Source organism: Chlorocebus sabaeus, chromosome 8 (assembly GCF_047675955.1).
Source record: "Chlorocebus sabaeus isolate Y175 chromosome 8, mChlSab1.0.hap1, whole genome shotgun sequence".
Taxonomy (NCBI): domain Eukaryota; kingdom Metazoa; phylum Chordata; class Mammalia; order Primates; family Cercopithecidae; genus Chlorocebus; species Chlorocebus sabaeus.
In genome coordinates, this window is record NC_132911.1 from 102,218,257 (window position 1) to 102,236,754 (window position 18,498).

At 38.1% G+C, this 18,498-nt stretch overlaps 1 protein-coding gene and 1 non-coding gene across 3 annotated transcripts in view; both read right to left on the reverse strand.

The window, feature by feature from the left end:
- Nucleotides 1–5,015: 5,015 nt before the first annotated feature.
- Nucleotides 5,016–18,498, reverse strand: part of STK3 (serine/threonine kinase 3) — a 332,625-nt gene continuing 319,142 nt past the window's right edge. For both annotated transcript variants that reach the window (XM_008001185.3, XM_038000245.2), the window contains one exon: nt 5,016–6,387. In XM_008001185.3, the coding sequence (XP_007999376.2) occupies nt 6,229–6,387 (159 nt within the window). In that variant the 3' untranslated portion in view covers nt 5,016–6,228. The remainder of the gene's footprint in view (nt 6,388–18,498) is intronic.
- Nucleotides 13,903–14,009, reverse strand: LOC119625008 (U6 spliceosomal RNA). Its single transcript, XR_005241158.1, has one exon. It is a non-coding gene; the product is annotated as a U6 spliceosomal RNA (small nuclear RNA).

Here is an 18,498-nt window from a genome sequence, read left to right on the forward strand (position 1 = left end):
CCCCAGTGAGATGAACCTGGTACCTCAGCTGAAAATGCAGAAATCACCTGTCTTCTGTGTCGCTCATGCTGGGAGCTGGAGGCTGGAGCTGCTCCTATTCGGCCACTTTGGGTGCCATGTATAAAATTCTTTTCTTTAAATTATGCAGTCTCCGGTATTCAATATATTATCCAGTCTCAAGTATTCCATTATAGCAACACAAAATGGACTAAGATATACAACTTTCTCTGCTCTGCATATAAGGAGAATACTTTAAAAATTTGAGCATGATAGATTTTCCTCAGTGCAAATCACCACCAGAGAGTAGGTCAGGCCCTTAAGAGAAGGCCTAATTGGGTTCTAGGTGACTCTAATTCACTTTAGAAGTAACAATCAGTTTGCTTATCAAGGAACAGAACCCTCCCTTCTTCATTCTTGCAAAAACATGGCACTAAACTAAAAAGGGTTAAAAGTTTTTTTTTAATTTAGTACTTACATGTCATATGTCAAAAACTTTGCTAAATATTTTACATGTCCTAGAACATTTGATCTTCTCAATTGCTGTATTACAGATGAAAATGTTGAAACACAGAATGATTAAATGGTAATTTTTGCCCAGGACAACAAAAGTCCAAAAGAACAACTGAGATTTGAACCCAGATCATTTAATTTCTGATGCCAGGCTCCTTCCACAATGCTGACTAGTGTTTCTCTAAAGCAATCATTATCAAAAAAAATACTGATAAGGGAAAGAATATAATACATTATCATATACAACAAAACATAGATTTCAAGGCACAAGAACGCCACATATATCCTAAAATAATAGAAAAAAGTCTTCTTGTACAACTCATCTTGGAAGCTTGAATACATGCACCCTGCATATTTTTTCTACATGTGGGAAGGATGTCATTTCAGAAAATATAGATTTCACTGAAATGTGAAAGAGGTAAAGTCAGTCAACAATGGTCCTAAGTTGTAACTGAAGAGCCATCAGCAAGCAGGCTCAGCAACCCTAACATTCTAAAGTCAGACCTCCTGTTTATTAGGCTATGTGTTCAAGTGGAAATGCAAAGATTTTAGAGACAGATGGGAGTGTAAGGCTGCTACTGGCGTTAACTAGCAATGTGACCTCATTTAATCTCTCCAATTCTTTCTTTTCAGTCCTGCCTTTCTTTTTCACTAAAAGGAATATGCATCTTGTTGTGGAGGTTTGAGATGGTGTATCAAAAGTGCATGGCTTAGTAGATGCTCACAAAATGATTATTGTTGTTATGGTGATTATGTGGATGCCAAGGAGAAAGACAGCCTGTATGATTAATGACAGGTTTTTTTTGTTTGAGCTCACAGCGTTCAATGAAACTTTAAGACCAAATTATATCTAATATACTGGCATGCATTGTGGGGAAACAAGATGGATAAACACCAAGTCTCTGCCATCAGGAACTGTACAACCCACAAATAAAATAATTATATAGAGAGTCTGGAAGCAGTTCAGTTTGTTGGTGGAAAGGGCTCAAATAAAACAATAATGGAGATAAGGTCATAAACGTTAATTGAGGCCTATCGCAGGTCTTGAATGCCAGAAGACAGAGTTCATTCTCAACTTGGCAAAATTCTGTGAGCAGAAAAGTGATTTAAAAATCCTAATTTTTACTTAGGTAGCTTTATCAAGTGAAGAAAGTGGCGGCAAGGAGTCTGGCTAATGATATGGTCCAATGTGAGAAGAGCATGAAGTTGGAATTGTTTTTCCAAGGTTGGTGGAAGAATTGAGCTGGTCCTCTGCTTTCCCTCTTAGAGTCTTTCTGGGACCCCAAAAGGAAGTAGAAGGTAGTTGGCTGAGGTTGAAGGTTGTTTGTGTGGAACAAGGCAAAACTGACTTGACTCCCTGGAAGTCACCACTCAGTGGCATGAGACTGCCCAACCAAGGTCTGTAAAACTTCCTTGGGTCCAGGTCTCATCACATTGCCCAAACGGCAAAGAAAAACAGTTTTCATTATATTCCAGATTCCTAGTCTTTCATGCCACAAAAAACAAAACACAAAAAAACCTAGTATTCCAAAATTGCATTTTGATGAAATATCTAATTAAATGCCTATGCCTAATAATGGTTTAGTAATGCCATATAACTCCAATTATTTTTCTTTAATGATATTCTACTTAGAATGTCATTATTATTTTCAGGAGTTATTTTAATCATTAATCTTTAACATACAGGATAGGAAATGAAAATAGCAATCCTATTGAATGCTAATCAGTAATTTGAAAAGATTTCCGGTGACTAAGTTAAAAACATCTTATTAATGTATTATATAATTTCTGTTACAGAACTACACATCCTTCAGTGAGTAGAGTGTGATTTTGAACACTGGGGAGGTGATTCAGTAAATAAGCAGAGGAAAAATATAACAGCAGGTAAGTAATGTATTTAAGGTTGTTTATCGAAGTGTCTGGCATATAGTAAGTGCCCCAAATAACAGGTGTTATTATTTTGAAATCCATTTGAATACACTTTCTTCTCCGGTGTTTATTTGTCAAATTAGCTCATACTTTGAACATAAAACTGTTACTGCTAAAATAAGCTAAGTGTATTGTAAGTCTGTAGAAATGAGTCATCTAAGTTCATTACACCAAAGAAAAAACTTTATCAACTACAGGACAATATATACAATGACGCTAGCTTTTCATCAAGATGAAACCCTGACTCACTAGCTTCAGTTACATTCACGATACTGTATTTATTAAAGGATGGTGTGTGCAGAAAAGTACACTTACCTAGTTTTGGAAAGTTCCCAGCAACCAGGGTTAAAATAGGTTTCTTCTTAAACTCATTAAAATAACCAGAAAACTCTCTTTCCTAAGCATCATGATTAATCAAGGCTTAACTAGACTTGAAGATTTTTTTTTTTTTGAGACAAAGCCTTACTCTGTTGCCCAGACTGGAGTGCAGTGGTGTGATCTTGGCTCACTGCAACCTCTGCCTTCCGGGTTCAAGCGATTCTCCTCCCTCAGCCTCCCAAGTAGCTGGGATTACAGGCACCTGCTACCACGCTCAGCTAATTTTTGTACTTTTAGTAGAGACAGGGTTTCACCATGTTGGCCAGGCTGGTCTCAAACTCTTGACCTCAAGTGATCCACTGGCCTCAGCCTCCCAAAGTGCTGGGATTACAGGCATGAGCCACCAAGCCTGGCCTAGGCTTGATTTCTTTTTTTTTTGAGACAGTCTCGTTCTGTCACCCAGGCTGGAGTGCAGTGGCACGATCTTGCCTTACTGCAACCTTCTGCCTCCTGGGTTCAAGTGATTCTCCTGCCTCAGCCTCCTGAGTAGCTGGGATTACAGGTGCGCGCCACCGCACCCAGCTAATTTTTGTATTTTTAGTAGAGATGGGGTTTCACCACATTAGTCAGGCTGGTCTCGAACTCCTGACCTCATGATCTGCCCGCCTCGGCCTCCCAAAGTGCTGGGATTACAGGCATGAGCCACTGAGACCAGCCAGATTTCTTTCATGGCTTGTGATTCGTCAAAACATATCTTAAATTCCTTTGACTGGTAGGGGCAAAGAGTAAGAATATAGGAAAAATTTTAAAGTAGGTCATCCTAAAATGTTTTGGAGTTTCCTAGGACTCTAAAATAAAACAATGCCCATTCCTGTTAATTCTTTTTTTTTTTTTTGAGACGGAGTCTTGCTCTGTAGCCGGGGCTGGACTGCAGTGGCCGGATCTCAGCTCACTGCAAGCTCCGCCTCCCGGGTTTACGCCATTCTCCTGCCTCAGCCTCCCAAGTAGCTGGGACTACAGGCGCCCGCCACCTCGCCTGGCTAGTTTTTTGTATTTTTAGTAGAGACGGGGTTTCACCGTGTTAGCCAGGATGGTCTCGATCTCCTGACCTTGTGATCCGCCCGTCTCGGCCTCCCAAAGTGCTGGGATTACAGGCTTGAGCCACCGCGCCCGGCCAAATTCTCTTAAATATATGTGTGTATTTGTGTACATATACTTAAACAGACATAGATATAATAGGGTATAAAGTCTAACTGCAGAAAATTGCAATGTGATTGGAACATTTGACATATTAAAAGGAGGACTCTTGAGACTGAATTAAGAGTGGTTAACAGGCCTCATTGAATTAATTTGCATACATTTTCTAATTTAGCAAACTGAAGAGAAATCATCTTCATAGGTTTCTTGTCCATGTCATGTAAGTGGTTTTGCTTGGATGACAGCAAATCAGTCATTTGATTCCATCAAATTAGGCAAGGTATCGAACAGGTTAGTAAAAGGAAAAATAATTAGGAAAAGAAAAAGGGGCAGGGTGTTTCAGTTGATCGACTCACACAACTGTCCCCAACAGACTCCAGTATAGATCTGCTGAAGCATATATTGTAAATTCAGTTCTTCATTTTTAAATAATCTTAATATGTTTCATACTTATCCTTTCTATAATCTTATAATTTGTATCCAATTATACAATTTATTATTTGTAAGAGCTCCACAGGGGAGAGACAAATGACACTTTGAGACATTACCTAGGGTACAAATATCATTTTTAAAAAGGAATGGAAGCTTTCCAGAGACAATACACCTTCTGTGACAGACATTAGTGAACTCATCAGCTTTTCCTGTTCTCTCCCCTCCAGCTACGTGGTGATGCTACTCTTCCTGACTCCCTCGAAGTTAGGAGTGGCCATGTGACTAATTCTGAATACTGGGTTGTGGCCAACCAGACATGTGTCACTGCTGGCTAGAGCTAGTATGAAACTCTCCAGCTCCCCTTCTCCTGATTGTGGTGACCACAGATGTCTCAGATGGTTCAGGCCCTGTCAGCGGGTCCCTGGGTGTGGATGACAGGAGCAGGGTGCCCTGCCAACCTGGGGTGGGCCTGGAGCAAGAGTGAGGAATAACCTGTACTATGTGAAGCCGCTGAAGGGTGAGGGTTGTCAGCACTGCATAATCTAGCCTGTCCTATCTAATATACATCTCTTGCTTGGAAAATGCAGAGTCCAGGTCATAAGTTTTAACAAAGGTACAGAAACGAAATGTGCTGGGTGGCACAGTGAAATTTATTTGTCTTTATGATTTACAAGTAATAATTAAACACACAAAAGAAAAAACACTGTCAAGATGGCCATATGTAGCTTAGGAAATGACTGGTCCCAATGCAATCATACAAATGTTCATTCGGCGTAAAAATGAATTTCTTTTTAATGGTTTTAATCTTTTTTTTTTTTTTTTTTCAGTCCCCAAGGCTTGTACCACTCAGTACAAATGTTTTTGCTACTGGGTTATCATCAGGCACATGATGTTTACCAATTCCCAGGAAATGAATAAAATCAACAGAAACATCCTGTGACAATAGAGCACATTTTCATAGAAATGAAATTGATGAGCTTATAACAGTTTGAATCAGTTCAGCTATTAGATCTACACATAAAACAATATTAACAAGTTACATTTGTATTAAGTTTTTTTAAAAAAATATTTATCATACTTTTTTGTGCAAGGATTCCACTGATTTCTTTGGTTTTAAACACGATAGATCTATTTTACCTAAATATATATAGTTCTATTTGTACCAAACATCAAAAATCAAAAAATTAAACAAAATTTCAAAGGGTAAAAATGGAATTATTGCTTCGATATAAAAAAGGCCTAGCCCATTTGAGAACTATTGCCATTATTACTTTCCTACTGGAAAACTATCCTGGAAATCAAGGAATGTACCCCGTAGCTCCCTGCAGAAAGTATAATTTGGTTGCACATTATCATCATATTAATATGACCCTATCTTCACCAAAGCTATCCTGATCTTGTCCTTAAAAAACAAAACAAAGCAAAATAGCATAAATAAATAAGTTTACCTAAGGGGATACAATAAATAGACTAGTATACTAGATAGGAATAAAGAATATTGTAACATAAAGCCCTTCAGTGCTGCACAATTAAACAATAGCTTTGGATTTTCAAGGTCTCTAAACGCAGCCTCCATTTCAAAACACAGTTTTATTGCTGGTATGCAGCTGACAGAACAGGAGAATACACTTCTTTTGTTCTCCTCATCTGAAAGTGAATGCACAGCAGATACAACTGTCAATTCTGCCTTTTGGGAATTTACCTGGGCATGTACCATTGTCAGTTTTTGACCTCTGACTAATTGTAGGGCAAAATCTTAGGATTAAAAATACACAAATATTCCTTCAATTCCTAGTGGTTTCTTGGTCTCCAGAATAGTTAAAAACAGAGAGGAAATTAGACTCAAAAGTTTTGCTGCCTTCTTTTTTTTGCATCCATTGCATCCAGAATGGGCTGTCTTTTCGCAGTGTATCTCTGACGAAGTTCTTCTATCTCCCGTTCCATCATAGGGTCCAGTGCTTTTAATCGCATCTGTAGTTCTTCTAAACTTAGATTTTTCAACTAGATATAGAAACAAACAAAGATATCAATATAGTGAAATTATCCACAACACATTAATGTCTAATGAGTTTTAACATAAATATTTCAGCAAATTCTTTACATCATCTTTGAAGTATGGTTCAACAATTAAAACAGGAATTTCTTCCTTGAAGAACCCAGAGGTCATATCTTGCAAGAACCTCAAGTAATCTGCAATGAAACAATCGGATCATCTGCCTTTAGTAAAGGGCAAAAGAGAAAAATATGCTGATAGAATTTGTAAAAAGGTACAAAGACAAATCCACCCCTGCCAACAAACAGATTTTCAGAATACGTTCCAGGTATATTCACTCTAACTTCTTACATCTTTGCCAGCTACCGAGTGCTACAATAATAATGAACACTTGCAGAGATCACCCAAGAACATGACAAGACTGAATAAAGGTTAAATTAACCATTCTATCCTCCATTTTACCAAATGCTTAATAAAGAAGATGACTGTGGTAGGGGGTGGGAAGTAAGGCTGAATAGGCCTGGTGGGGCCCCAAAAGTAGGAAGCCATGATCAATTCTGGAGTAGGACAGTTATGTAAGAGTAATCCAGATTTTGTTTCTCCTTCTCCTTCTCCTTCTTCTTCTTCTTCTTTTTTATTTTTTTGAGACAAGATCCCACTATGTTGCCCAGGCTAGCCTCAAGCTTCTGGGCTCAAGAGATCCTCCTCCTTCGACCTCCTCAGTAGCTGGGATGTGCCACTGCACCCAGCTAAGGCTTCGTTTTAAAATGATAAAACTTGCAACTTACTTTTTGTTTTAAAAAGATAACTGTCTTTGGTTATTTTATGAGTCAAGGAAGAAAAATACTCATTACTTATAGTCATCCAAAGTAGCATGTCCCAGCAGATCCTTTTACTCGCCATCCCTGGCCCTATCGTGACTTCTGCTTCCAAAAACCAAATTCACTCTTAGCTGAAAAAGACTCTGAGGATACTGAAAAGAATGAGTCACAGACTCTCTGAAGGAAATTCAAAAAAGGAGTTCCAAAAATATTTTGAGAAATGACAGTATTATGGAGAAGAGTATGCAGGCTTCCATGATGATGACTTTGAAGGTGAATGCCACTCACTTCAGTACATAGGAAGTTCTGGTATGTATATTAATAATCAGCCCTGTTACTTTGTAGTCATATGTCATGAAAGAACCTAGCTTTTAATATTATGCTATAAAAGATACATTTATATATAATATGTATTATTATACACTTTCTTCATTGACTTTTAATCCAAGTAGTGATCATGCATCTGTTACATGCTCAGTGCTGTTCAAATTGCTGTGGGGATACAGAATAAGACAAACAGGGAAACTCCAAACTTTGAACTGTACACATCAGTAATGGCCACACTGAAAGGCCAATGTATACCACACAACCACATTTCCCAAGAAAGACACACCCAACTATGTCTACTTAGGATCCAATTCCACTTGTGTGTTCTTCAACATCATCTCTATTTCAGCCCATGTTAATCTTTCCCATTTCTAAATTTCTATGTAACACTCATAATTTAAACAACACAATTTAGTATTTGATTCTAAATCATGTACTATTTTATAATTGATTTTTATGCATGAGTTTCATGTCCCTAGATACTCCAAAACATACTTAGACTTTAGAGACTGTACATACACCAAGAAACTATCCTACCATACTGCAAATAACATGACATAAAGGTAGATAGATAAATACAAATAAGAATACATTACCCAAAGGAGTGGGTTACTCTAAGATTAGAAGAACTAACATATTATATAAAGCAAACAATTATCATTACTTTAATTCTGATTTAAGTTATTCCTGTAAATATCTTGTACTACTTTTACTGGGGCAAACTGCCAATAAGTTTATAAATATTGTATTGTAGTAACAGAATTAACTCAGAGAAAGAAGCTACTGAGAAGAAAAATGTTCTTCCTTTAACAGATTTTTATATTTTCAATACGTAAAATTTGTGAAAAACAGGTCTGCGATATTAGAGAACCATTATCTCACATTATTAAGGAATTAGGTGTTCATGTTAGTAAATTAATGAAGTACCTAAATCTTTGTCCTTTAAGTGATAAAACTTTGTCTCAGTATCACATACACACACATACACACACACATGCAAGCATACATGTGCGCACACACATGTATTTACATATGCTCTTTTTTGGTTCTATATGACTTTTAGGATTTTTTTCTAATTTTGTGAAAAATGATGTTGGTATTTTGATAGGAGAAGGACTGAATCTGTAGACTGCTTTGGGCAGTAAGGTCTTTTTCATAATATTGATTCTTCCAATCCATGAGCAGCAGATGTATTTCCATTTGTGTCATGTATGATTTCTTTCAACAGTGTTTTGCAGTTCTCCCTGTAGGGATCTTTTATCTTCTTGGCTAAGTATATTCCTAAATAATTTATTATTATTAATTATTTTACAGCTATTTTAAAAGAGGTTGAGTTCTTGCTTTGATTCTCAGCTTGATCACTGTTTGTGTATAGTAGTGCACTGATTTGTGCACACTCATTTTGTAACCTAAGACTTTACTGATATGGTTTGGCTGTGTCCTCACTCAAATCTCATCATGAATTATAATCCTCATAATTCCCATGTATCTAGGGAGACACCTGGTGGGAGGTGACTGGATCATGGGGGCAGTTTCTCCCATGCTGTTCTGGTGATAGTGAGTGAGTTCTCACAATATCTGATGGTTTTATAAGGGGCCCTTCCTTCTTCACTCTCACTCTGCTCTCCCCTGCCACCACATGAGAAGGTCCAGGCTTGCTTCACATTCACCTTCACCTTCTACCATGATTGTAAATTTCCTGAGGCCTTCCCAGTCACATGAAACTGTGAGTCAATATACCTCTTTCCTTTATAAATTACCCAGTCTTGGGTGTTTCTTTATAGCAGTGTCAAAATGAACTAACACAGTTAACTGGCACTGAGGTAGTGGGGCACTGATATAAAGATACCTGGAAACGTGGAAGTGACTTTGGAACTGGGTAATGGGCAGAGGTTGGAATAGTTTGGAGGGCTCAAAAGAAGATAAGAAGATGTGGGAAAGTCTGGAACTTCCTAGACACTTGTTGAATGGTTTTGGCCAAAATGCTGTTAGTGATGTGGACAATGAAGCCCTGGCTGAAGTGATCTCAGATGAACATGAGAAGCTCATTGGGAACTGGAGCAAAGGTCACTCTTGCTATGCTTTAGCAAAGGGACTGGTGGCATTTTGCCCCCACCCTAGAGATCTGTGAAACTTTGAACTTGAAAGAGATGATAGGGTATCTGGTGGAATAAATTTCTAAGCAGCAAAGTGTTCAAGATGTGACATGGGTGCTCTTAAGAGCATTCAGTTTTATGGATTCACAAATAGATGGTTTGAAATTGGAACTTACATTTAAAAGGGAAGCAGAGCACAGAAGTTTGGAAAATTTGCAGCCTGATGATGTGATAGAAAAAAACTCATTTTCTGCGGTAGAAATTCAAGGCTGCAGCAGAAATCTGCATAAGTAATGAGGAGCCGAGACAATGGGGAAAATGTCTCCAGGGCATGTCAGAGATCTTGCCAGCAGCCCCTTTCATCACAGGCCTGGAGGCCTAGAAGGAAAAATAGTTTGATGGGCCAGGCCCAGGGGCCCTGCTACTCTGTGCAGCCTTGAGACATGGCACCCTGCATCCCAGCCATTTCAGTTCCAGTCATGGCTAAAAGGGGCCAAGGTACAGCTCGGGCCATGGCTTCAGCTCATGCTTTGGTGGCTTCCACATGGTGTTGGGCCTGTGAGTGCAGAGAAGTCAAGAACTGAGGTTTGGGAACCTCTACCTAGACTTCAGAGGATGTAATGGAAATGCCTGGATGTCCAGTCAGAAGTTTGCTGCAGGAGTAGAGCCCTCATGGAGAACCTCTGGTAGGGCAGTGCAGAAGGGAAATGTGGGATTGGAGCCCTCATAAAGAGTCCCTACTGGGGTGCTCCCTAGTGGAGCTGTGAGAAGACAGCCACTCTCCTCCAGACCACAGAATGGTAGATCCATCCACAGCTTGCACCAGACGCCTGGAAAAGCTGCAGACACTCAACAACAGTTTGTGAAAGCTGCTTAGAGGAGGGCTGTAACCTGCGAAACCACAGGGGTAGTGCTGCCCAAGACCATGGGAGCCCACCTCTTGCATCAGTATGACCCAGATGTGAGACATGGAGTCCAAGGAAATCATTTTGGAACTTTAAAATTTAATGGCTACCCTGCTGGGTTTCAGATTTGCCTGGGGCCTATAGCCCCTTTGTTTTGGCCAATTTCTCCCATTTGGAAAAAGAGCATTTATCCAATGCCTGTACCCCCATCGTATCTTGGACGTAACTAACTTGCTTTTGATTTTACAGGCTCCTAGGTGGAAGGGATTTGCCTTGTCTCAGATTAGACTTTGGACTTGGACTTTCGGGTTAATGCTGGAATGAGTTAACACACTGGGGGACTGTCAAAAAGGCATGATTGTATTTTGAAATGTGAGGACATGAGATTTGGGAGGAACCAGGGACAGAATGATATGGTTTGGCTGTGTCTCCACCCAAATCTCATCTTGAAGTGTATCTCCATAATCTTGGTTTATAATCCCCATGTGTCTACAGAGAGACCTGGTGGGAGGTGATTGGATCATGGGCGCAGTTTCCTCCATGCTGTTCTCATGATAGTGAGGGAGTTCCCACAAGATCTGATGGTTTTACAAGGGGCTCTTTCCCCTTTGCTCTCTGCTGTCTCCTGCCACCATGTGAGAAGGTCCAAGCTTGGTTCACCTTCACCATCTGCCATGATTATAAGTTTCCTGAGGCCTCCCCAGCCATGCAGAACTATGAAACAACTTGACTTTTAAAAACATATTGAGACTTGTTTTAAGCCTATCACACGGTTTATCTTGGAGAATGTTTCACGTTGGATGAGAAGAATGTATATTCTGCAATTCTTGGGTAGAATGTTCTGTAAATATTTATGTCCATTTGTTCTAGAGTGCAGTTTAAGTCCTGTCTTCGTTGACTTTCTGCCTCAATGATCTGTCTAGTGCTGCCAGTGGAGTGGTGAATTCCCCCACTACCACTGGGTTGCACCCATCTCTTTTCTTAGATTTAACAGCAATTGTTTTATGAATCTCAGAACTCAAGAGTGAGGTGCATATTTATTTAGGACAATATCTTCTTGTTGGATTGATCCTTTTATCATTATATAATGTCCTTCTTCATCTTTTTTTTACTGTTGTTGCTTTAAATTCTGTTTTATCTGATACAAGAATAGCTGCTCCTGCTCACTTTTAGTTTCCATTTGCATAGAGTATCTTTTTCCACCCCTTTGAGTCTATACAAATCCTTATGTGTTAGGTAAGTCTCTTAAAGACAACAGATATGTGGTTTGTAATTTTTTTATCAATTCTGCCAACCTGTATCTTTCAAGTGGAGCATTTAGATCATTTACATTCAACATTAATATTGAAATGTGAGTTACTGTTCCAGTCATCACGTTGTTTGTTTTCCAGATACTCTGTTTTCTTCATTGTGTTATTGTTTTACAGGCCTTGTGAGTTTTATGCTTTCAAGAGGTTCTATTCTGGTGCATTATCTACCTTTTGTTTCATGATTTAGAACCCCTTTTAGCATTTCTTGTAGGGATGCTCTGGTAGTGACAAATCCTCCCAGCATTTGCTTGTCTGAAAAAGAATTTATTTCTCCTTCATTTATGAAACAGTTTTGCTCGATACAAAATTCTTAGTTAACAGTTTTCTGTTTAAGGAGGTTAAAAATAGGACCCCAGTCTCTTCTGGCTTATAAGGTTTGTGCTGAGAAGTCTGCTGTTAGTCTGATAGGTTTTCCTTTACAGGTTACCTAACGCTTTTGTCTCACTGCTCTTGGTGATGTCCTTTTTGCAAAGAATCTCCTAGAAGTTCTTTTTTAATTAAAAAACTTTTTGTGGGTGCATAGTAGGTACATATGGGGTACCTGAAATGTTTTGATACTGACATGCAATGTGAAAGAAGCACATCATTGAGAATGGGGTATCTATCCCCTCAAGCATTTATCCTTTGAATACAATCCAGTAACACTCTTCAAATTATTTTAAAATGTACAATTAGTTATTATTAACTATAGTAACCCTGTTGTGCTATCAAATAGTAGGTCTTATTCATTCTTTCTTTTTTTTTTTGACAGAGTCTCACTCTGTCATGCAAACTGGAGTGCAGTGGTGTGATCTTGGCTCACTGCAACCTCTGCCTCCTGGGTTCAAGCAATTCTTGTGCCTCAGCCTCCTAAGTAGCTGGGATTATGGGCATGTGCTACCACATCTGGCTAATTTTTATATTTTTAGTAGAGACGGGGTTTCACCATGTTGCCCAGACTGGTCTCAAACTCCTGACCTCACGTGATCTGCCTGCCTCGGCCTTCTATTTTTTTTTTTTAATACTCATTAACCATCTTTACCTCCCTGTCACTGCCTTCCTTGCCCCACCACCCAACTACCCTTCCTAGCCTCTGGTAACCATTCTTCTACTCTCTATGTCCATGAGTTCAATTGTTTTGATTTTTAGTTCCCACAAATAAATGAGAACATGCAATGTTTGTCTTTCTGTGCCTGGTTTATTTCACTTAACATAGTGATCATCAGTTCCACCTAAGTTGTTGCAAATGACTGGATCTCATTATTATGACTGAATAGTACTCCAATGTGTATATGTACCACATTTTCTTTATCCATTCATATTTTGATGGACACTTAGGTTGCTTCCAAATTTTAGCTATTATAAATAGTCCTGCAACAAACACAGGATGCGGTTATCTCTTTGATATACTGATTTCTTTTCTTTTGGATACACATCTAGCAGTGGAATTGCTGGATCATATAGTTCCTAGGAGTTCTTTGAACTTCTTATATTTGAATATCTACATCTCTAGCAAGGCCAGGGAAGTTTTCCTCAACTTTTTCCTCAAAAAAGTTCCAAACTTTTTGCTTTCTCTTCTCCCTTAGGAACACCAATGATTCTTAGGTTTGGCCATTTTACATAATCCCATATTTCTTGGAGACTTTGTTCATTTCTTTTCTTTTTTCTTTATTTTTGTTTGATTGGGTTAATTTGAAAGCCTTGTCTTTGAGCTCTGAAATTCTTCCTTCTACTTTGCCTATTGTTAAAACTTTCCACTGCATTTGTAATTCTTTAAATTTGTCTTTTGACTCTGGAAGTTCTGATTGGTTTTTCTTTAAAATATCGATAGCTCTTTAGAAAAATTTTCATTCACATCCTGAATAGTTTTTCAAACTTCTTTATGTTGTTTTTCACCTTTCTCTTGTATCTCCTTTGGTAGCTTAATAATTCACCTTTGAATTCTTTATAAAAAGGTATTTCAAAGATTTCATCTCGGTTTAGATCAATTACTGGAGAGCTAGTGTGATCTTTTCAGGGGTGTTATAGAACCCTGCTTTGTCATATTGCCAGAATTGTTTTTCTGGTTCATTCTAATTTGGGTAGAAATATATAGAATGCTTCACAAATGTGCATGTGAGCCTTGCACAGGGGCCATGCTAATCTTCACTTTTTCATTCCAATTTTAGTATATGTGCTGCTGAAGTGAGCACTGTCTCAATTTTTTTGAACAGAAAATCTTTATAAAGTGTTCCACAGAATATACTGCCTTCTAAGCAGAGGACATAAGGAGACGGTCTTTCCTTGACAGTGAGTTATCATTACTTTTATTAATAATCTGTGTTACATATTAAATTTCTCACTCCTTATTTGGCTTTTCTGTCAGCTCCTCTTCATGGCCATTGTTGAACATATACCCTTCCTATCTCTATAGCAAGTATGTTCATCTATTGGGAACCAGAAAAGCAATTAAACAACCTCATAAGGCATTACCCCAAATAAGAATAGGTTGTGAGTGAAATCCTGAAGCTGTCTGAGGAAAGACAGAGCATGGCCTTAGTGCTGAAGCTCATTAAACCTGTTTCTAGTTTTGTATTTATTTTAAAAATATCTGATTTCAGTTTTGTGGTTGTATAAGGTTGAGTTTACAGGAAATCTGACTTCTGCATAAGCTACATATATAGCTAGGTCTTCAGGTGGGCTGTCAGAGAACTTCAAAGTACTCATGACATATTTATTGAGATTTTTCTACGGACCAAGCATAGTAGGTTCAGAGATGAGTAAAACACTCTACCTCCCACAATGAGATTGCAATCTAGCTGGCAAGACAGGCCCATGCACAGCTAACACACTGAAGGATGAGTAAGATGATAAAATGGGAAACAGGATAGAGAAGGAAAACAGCATCAGTAGAAACATATATGGTACACGACTGTCTGGCATCTTTAGAGATATCTAGCAGACTGCTGAGATTAGAGAAGGATTCATGCAGGAAGATGAATAGAAGATGAGTCAGGAAAAAGAGAGCAAGGCCAGGTTGCTGTGGGCCTTATGTGTGTTGCTGCAAACTTCTGTGACAAGAAAGAAATGCTAAGTCATTTTGAGCATAAATGGTGATGTGATCACATATGAACTTTAGAAAAATATCTCCAGTAGCAGGTGTAGGAAATGGATTGCCATGGTAGAAAAAAATGGAGGCAAGAAGATCCATTAGTAGGTTACCACAACAATCTAGTGAGAAGGTTAGGCTTGGACCAAGACAATGGAAGTGGAGATTAAGAAGAGAAGGATTTGAGATCTTTGAAAGTAGAATTGGTAGGGTTGTTTTTGTTGAGTGACTAATTATAAAGGGTCAGAAAATAGGAAGGGTTAAGGATGATTCTGACTTCAAGCTTCGGTAATGGGGTAGAGATCAATACTATTAATAAGGTATGGCAGTTAATGAAATTAATTTTAGTACTGGTGAGTTTGAGCTATGAGCAAGGCACCAAGGTGGAGACATCAGATATGGATTGTAATTCAGGGTTTGGAGGTCAGGAGAGAGATCCAAGCAAAAGATACAGACTTAGGGAAGTATCAGCATTTAGGCTGTAACTGAAACCCTTGATGAGGAGTAGGTTATCCAGGGAAAGAAGGTTTTCTCCCTGATCTTACTATCTTTCAGATAGTGTCCAACAGAAAATAACACTCACACTAAGCACTTGTGGTCAGAGACTCTTCTCATTTTGTTAATAGAACAGTAATATCAATGGGTTTCTAAGTAGCTCTAAATTATGGTGTCACACAGACAAAAAAAAAGTGAGGTTGTGTGGCAAAAATTTTCACTTTTTAGATAGTGGGCATGATTTATAGACAAACTTCTGGCTTTGATTAAGCCCTAATAACATGTATTTAACACTTGGTGTTTCTCTAGCTATCAAGCCTCCCATAGGCATGAAAATGCTTTTGGAAGGAAAATGTGACAGAAGCGGCCTTTTCAATCTCTCGAAAAACAGTACTGCAACTGCTCAATGCCTTAGTAGTAAAAAGATTCATAAACCAGATAAAGAGACTCAGTGATTTAAATGACCCTGTAATATCATAGCTTTTATCCTTTCATTTTATTTTATTTTTGCAGTTGCAAGATCTAATAGAGTGAAATAGAGTGAAAACAGAGCTTCCATACAAAGGGAGGGGACCCAAAGGGGGTTGCCATTGCTGGCTTGAATGCCTGGGTTTATATCCTGATCACTGTCCCCCCTGCTGTGCTCTCAGGCAATAGATGATTGGCTATTTCTTTACCTTCTGTTTTTGCCTAATTAGCATTTTAGTGAGCTCTCTTTACTATCCGATTGGTTGGGTGTGATCTAAGTTGCAAGGCCCATGTTTAAAGGTGGAAGTGGTCACCTTCCCAGCTAGGCTTAGGGATTCTTAGTCGGCCTAGGAAATCCAGCTAGTCCTGTCTCTCAGTGCCCCCTCTCAACAGGAAAACCTAAGTGCTGTTGGGGAGGTTGGCCGACGACCACTCTAACTGCTTCCTGCTGAATTGGGGTGAGTTTTTATCCTTTTAAAATGTGAATCCAAATTAAAAGTTTTTTGAGCTAATAAGGATATTAGAAGAAAAAGTTGAACTTCCTAATATCAGTATATTTTGACAAAAGTTTCCTTCATTAAAATCAGATTTCCTGAAAATCTTTACAAAAAGGAAGGAAAATCACCTCAAAATTATGTTTATGGATCAGAGTTTGTGGTAAATCTGTTACTTTTTTTTTATATATAGGAAAGAAATGTCACTTGCCATCTTTCTATAATACTTAAAACACAAAGTAGCTGTGTTACCATAGCTATACACTGGTTTACTAGTTCCAAAATCAATTCAGTGTTGGAGTAACAAATCTGATTCATGCTTCTCATGAGTTTATAATGGGGTCAGTCAACTCAGTAAACTTAATAATTGTAAAATATTCATACATTGTAAGTTTTACTGTATATTTACTGAACAAATGTATAAAAAGGAATAACTGATCTGGAAATGGCTTTAGTGTGTTTAAGGCTAGTTCTCTTTAATAAAATTCAGTTTTTAAGTTAATAATAAAATAGAACCTGCACAACTAAGAGTAGTTCTCAAATATTTAAGCCTCAGCACTGTGGGAGGATATTGTAGTTTGACAATCTTTACCTGCATTAAGGACACATAGTTGGTTAAATAAATACATTAACTGAAATGCAGTAAGAGGAAGAACTGGAACAAAAAGACAGTGGAAGCAGGACCCACAATCTCTGAAAAACACATAAAGAAAAAGATGAATTTCAGAGCGATATTGTTTCATTACCTGAAGCTTTTGTCCTACTCCTAGAAAATTTTGCTTTTCCTGGACAGCTGAAAGGACAAACATCAGGGGGCAAGACATACTAGTAAGGGCAGAGAAAAAAATCCATTTCCATAAAAGGGTTTAAAATGAGATCAGGTAAATTAAATTGTATGGGCCTGAGATAAACATATTTTGAGATCTGGGATTATTAAAAGTCATTGTTTGTGACTAAGTCATTTGTTTAACAGAAGCATAAAGTTGAGTTATGAGATAAATGTTCACAGAATCTCACTGCAAAACAGAACCTCAGAGATAACTATTCGAACTTCCTTATTTTGGGTGAGGAAATGAGAGCTAGCTTGCTCCAGTACACTCTTGGTTTATGGCAGAGACAAGATTGACCTCTGGGTCAGTTATACTACATACTACATTGGCACTCAATTGCTATTTAGTATCAAAGTTTGTGGGAGAAAAATCCCAAATTTATCTTTTCAATTTCAATTTCTTCTCTCTCTCTCTCTCTCTCTCTGTGTGTGTGTGTGTGTGTGTGTGTATGTGTGTGTGTGTGTGACTGGACCGTCAATGTAACCAATTCTGTGAGACAACAATAAGTGTTATAAAGGGATGCAGTTAGCTCAGGTACAAGACCCTTCTCTTGCCTTGTTCAGAAGGAAACAAGAGCCATAACTCATTTTGACTCATAATCTTGGGGAGGGCGATTTACAACAGTTTCAAAGTATCCATTTCTGACTCACTAGACCTCATTAATTAAAAATGACAATGTTTTGGGCTTCCTTCATTAAAACTTAACAGAGTTTCTTAGGTGATTTTAAAGTAGGAGAGAGAAGAGGAAATAAGGCAGAAGAGTGTGGAAACATGCTAACTCCTTTCTATCAGAGGACATACATACTTTTAAATTCTGCAAGTTCGAAGTAAGTAATTGTCTAATATGAAGTCTCACTGGAAGCTTGGTCATGTTTCAAGTAGCAAAAGTTATTTAGATAGAAGTCAAAAGTTATCAAGTTTGATATTCTTAATCTAGCACTGTTAGAGAGTTCAAAAATGTTAAGTCACCAAAAATGGGGGGTGTTGCTGGTCATCGATCTGAGCTGAAAGGAAAACTGTTTTTGTTTTTGTTTTTTTTTTAATATTCAGCTATGAAGGCTACAGTGAATAGAAAACCCTGCATATGACATTTGTATAGAGCAGTATTTTCAAATGAAATAAAGAGTTGAAGCTCAGTAAAAGGTCTATGCCATCTTCTTTAAGCTTAAGATCAGTTAGTAGACTAGGATCTCTCAGTTCTTACAAGATAATTGTTTACACCAAATGAAAGACTTTAAAGAAAAACTGTAAAACTCTTAACACTAATAATTAGATGGATGGACGAATATTGTTTTTAGTTAAATTA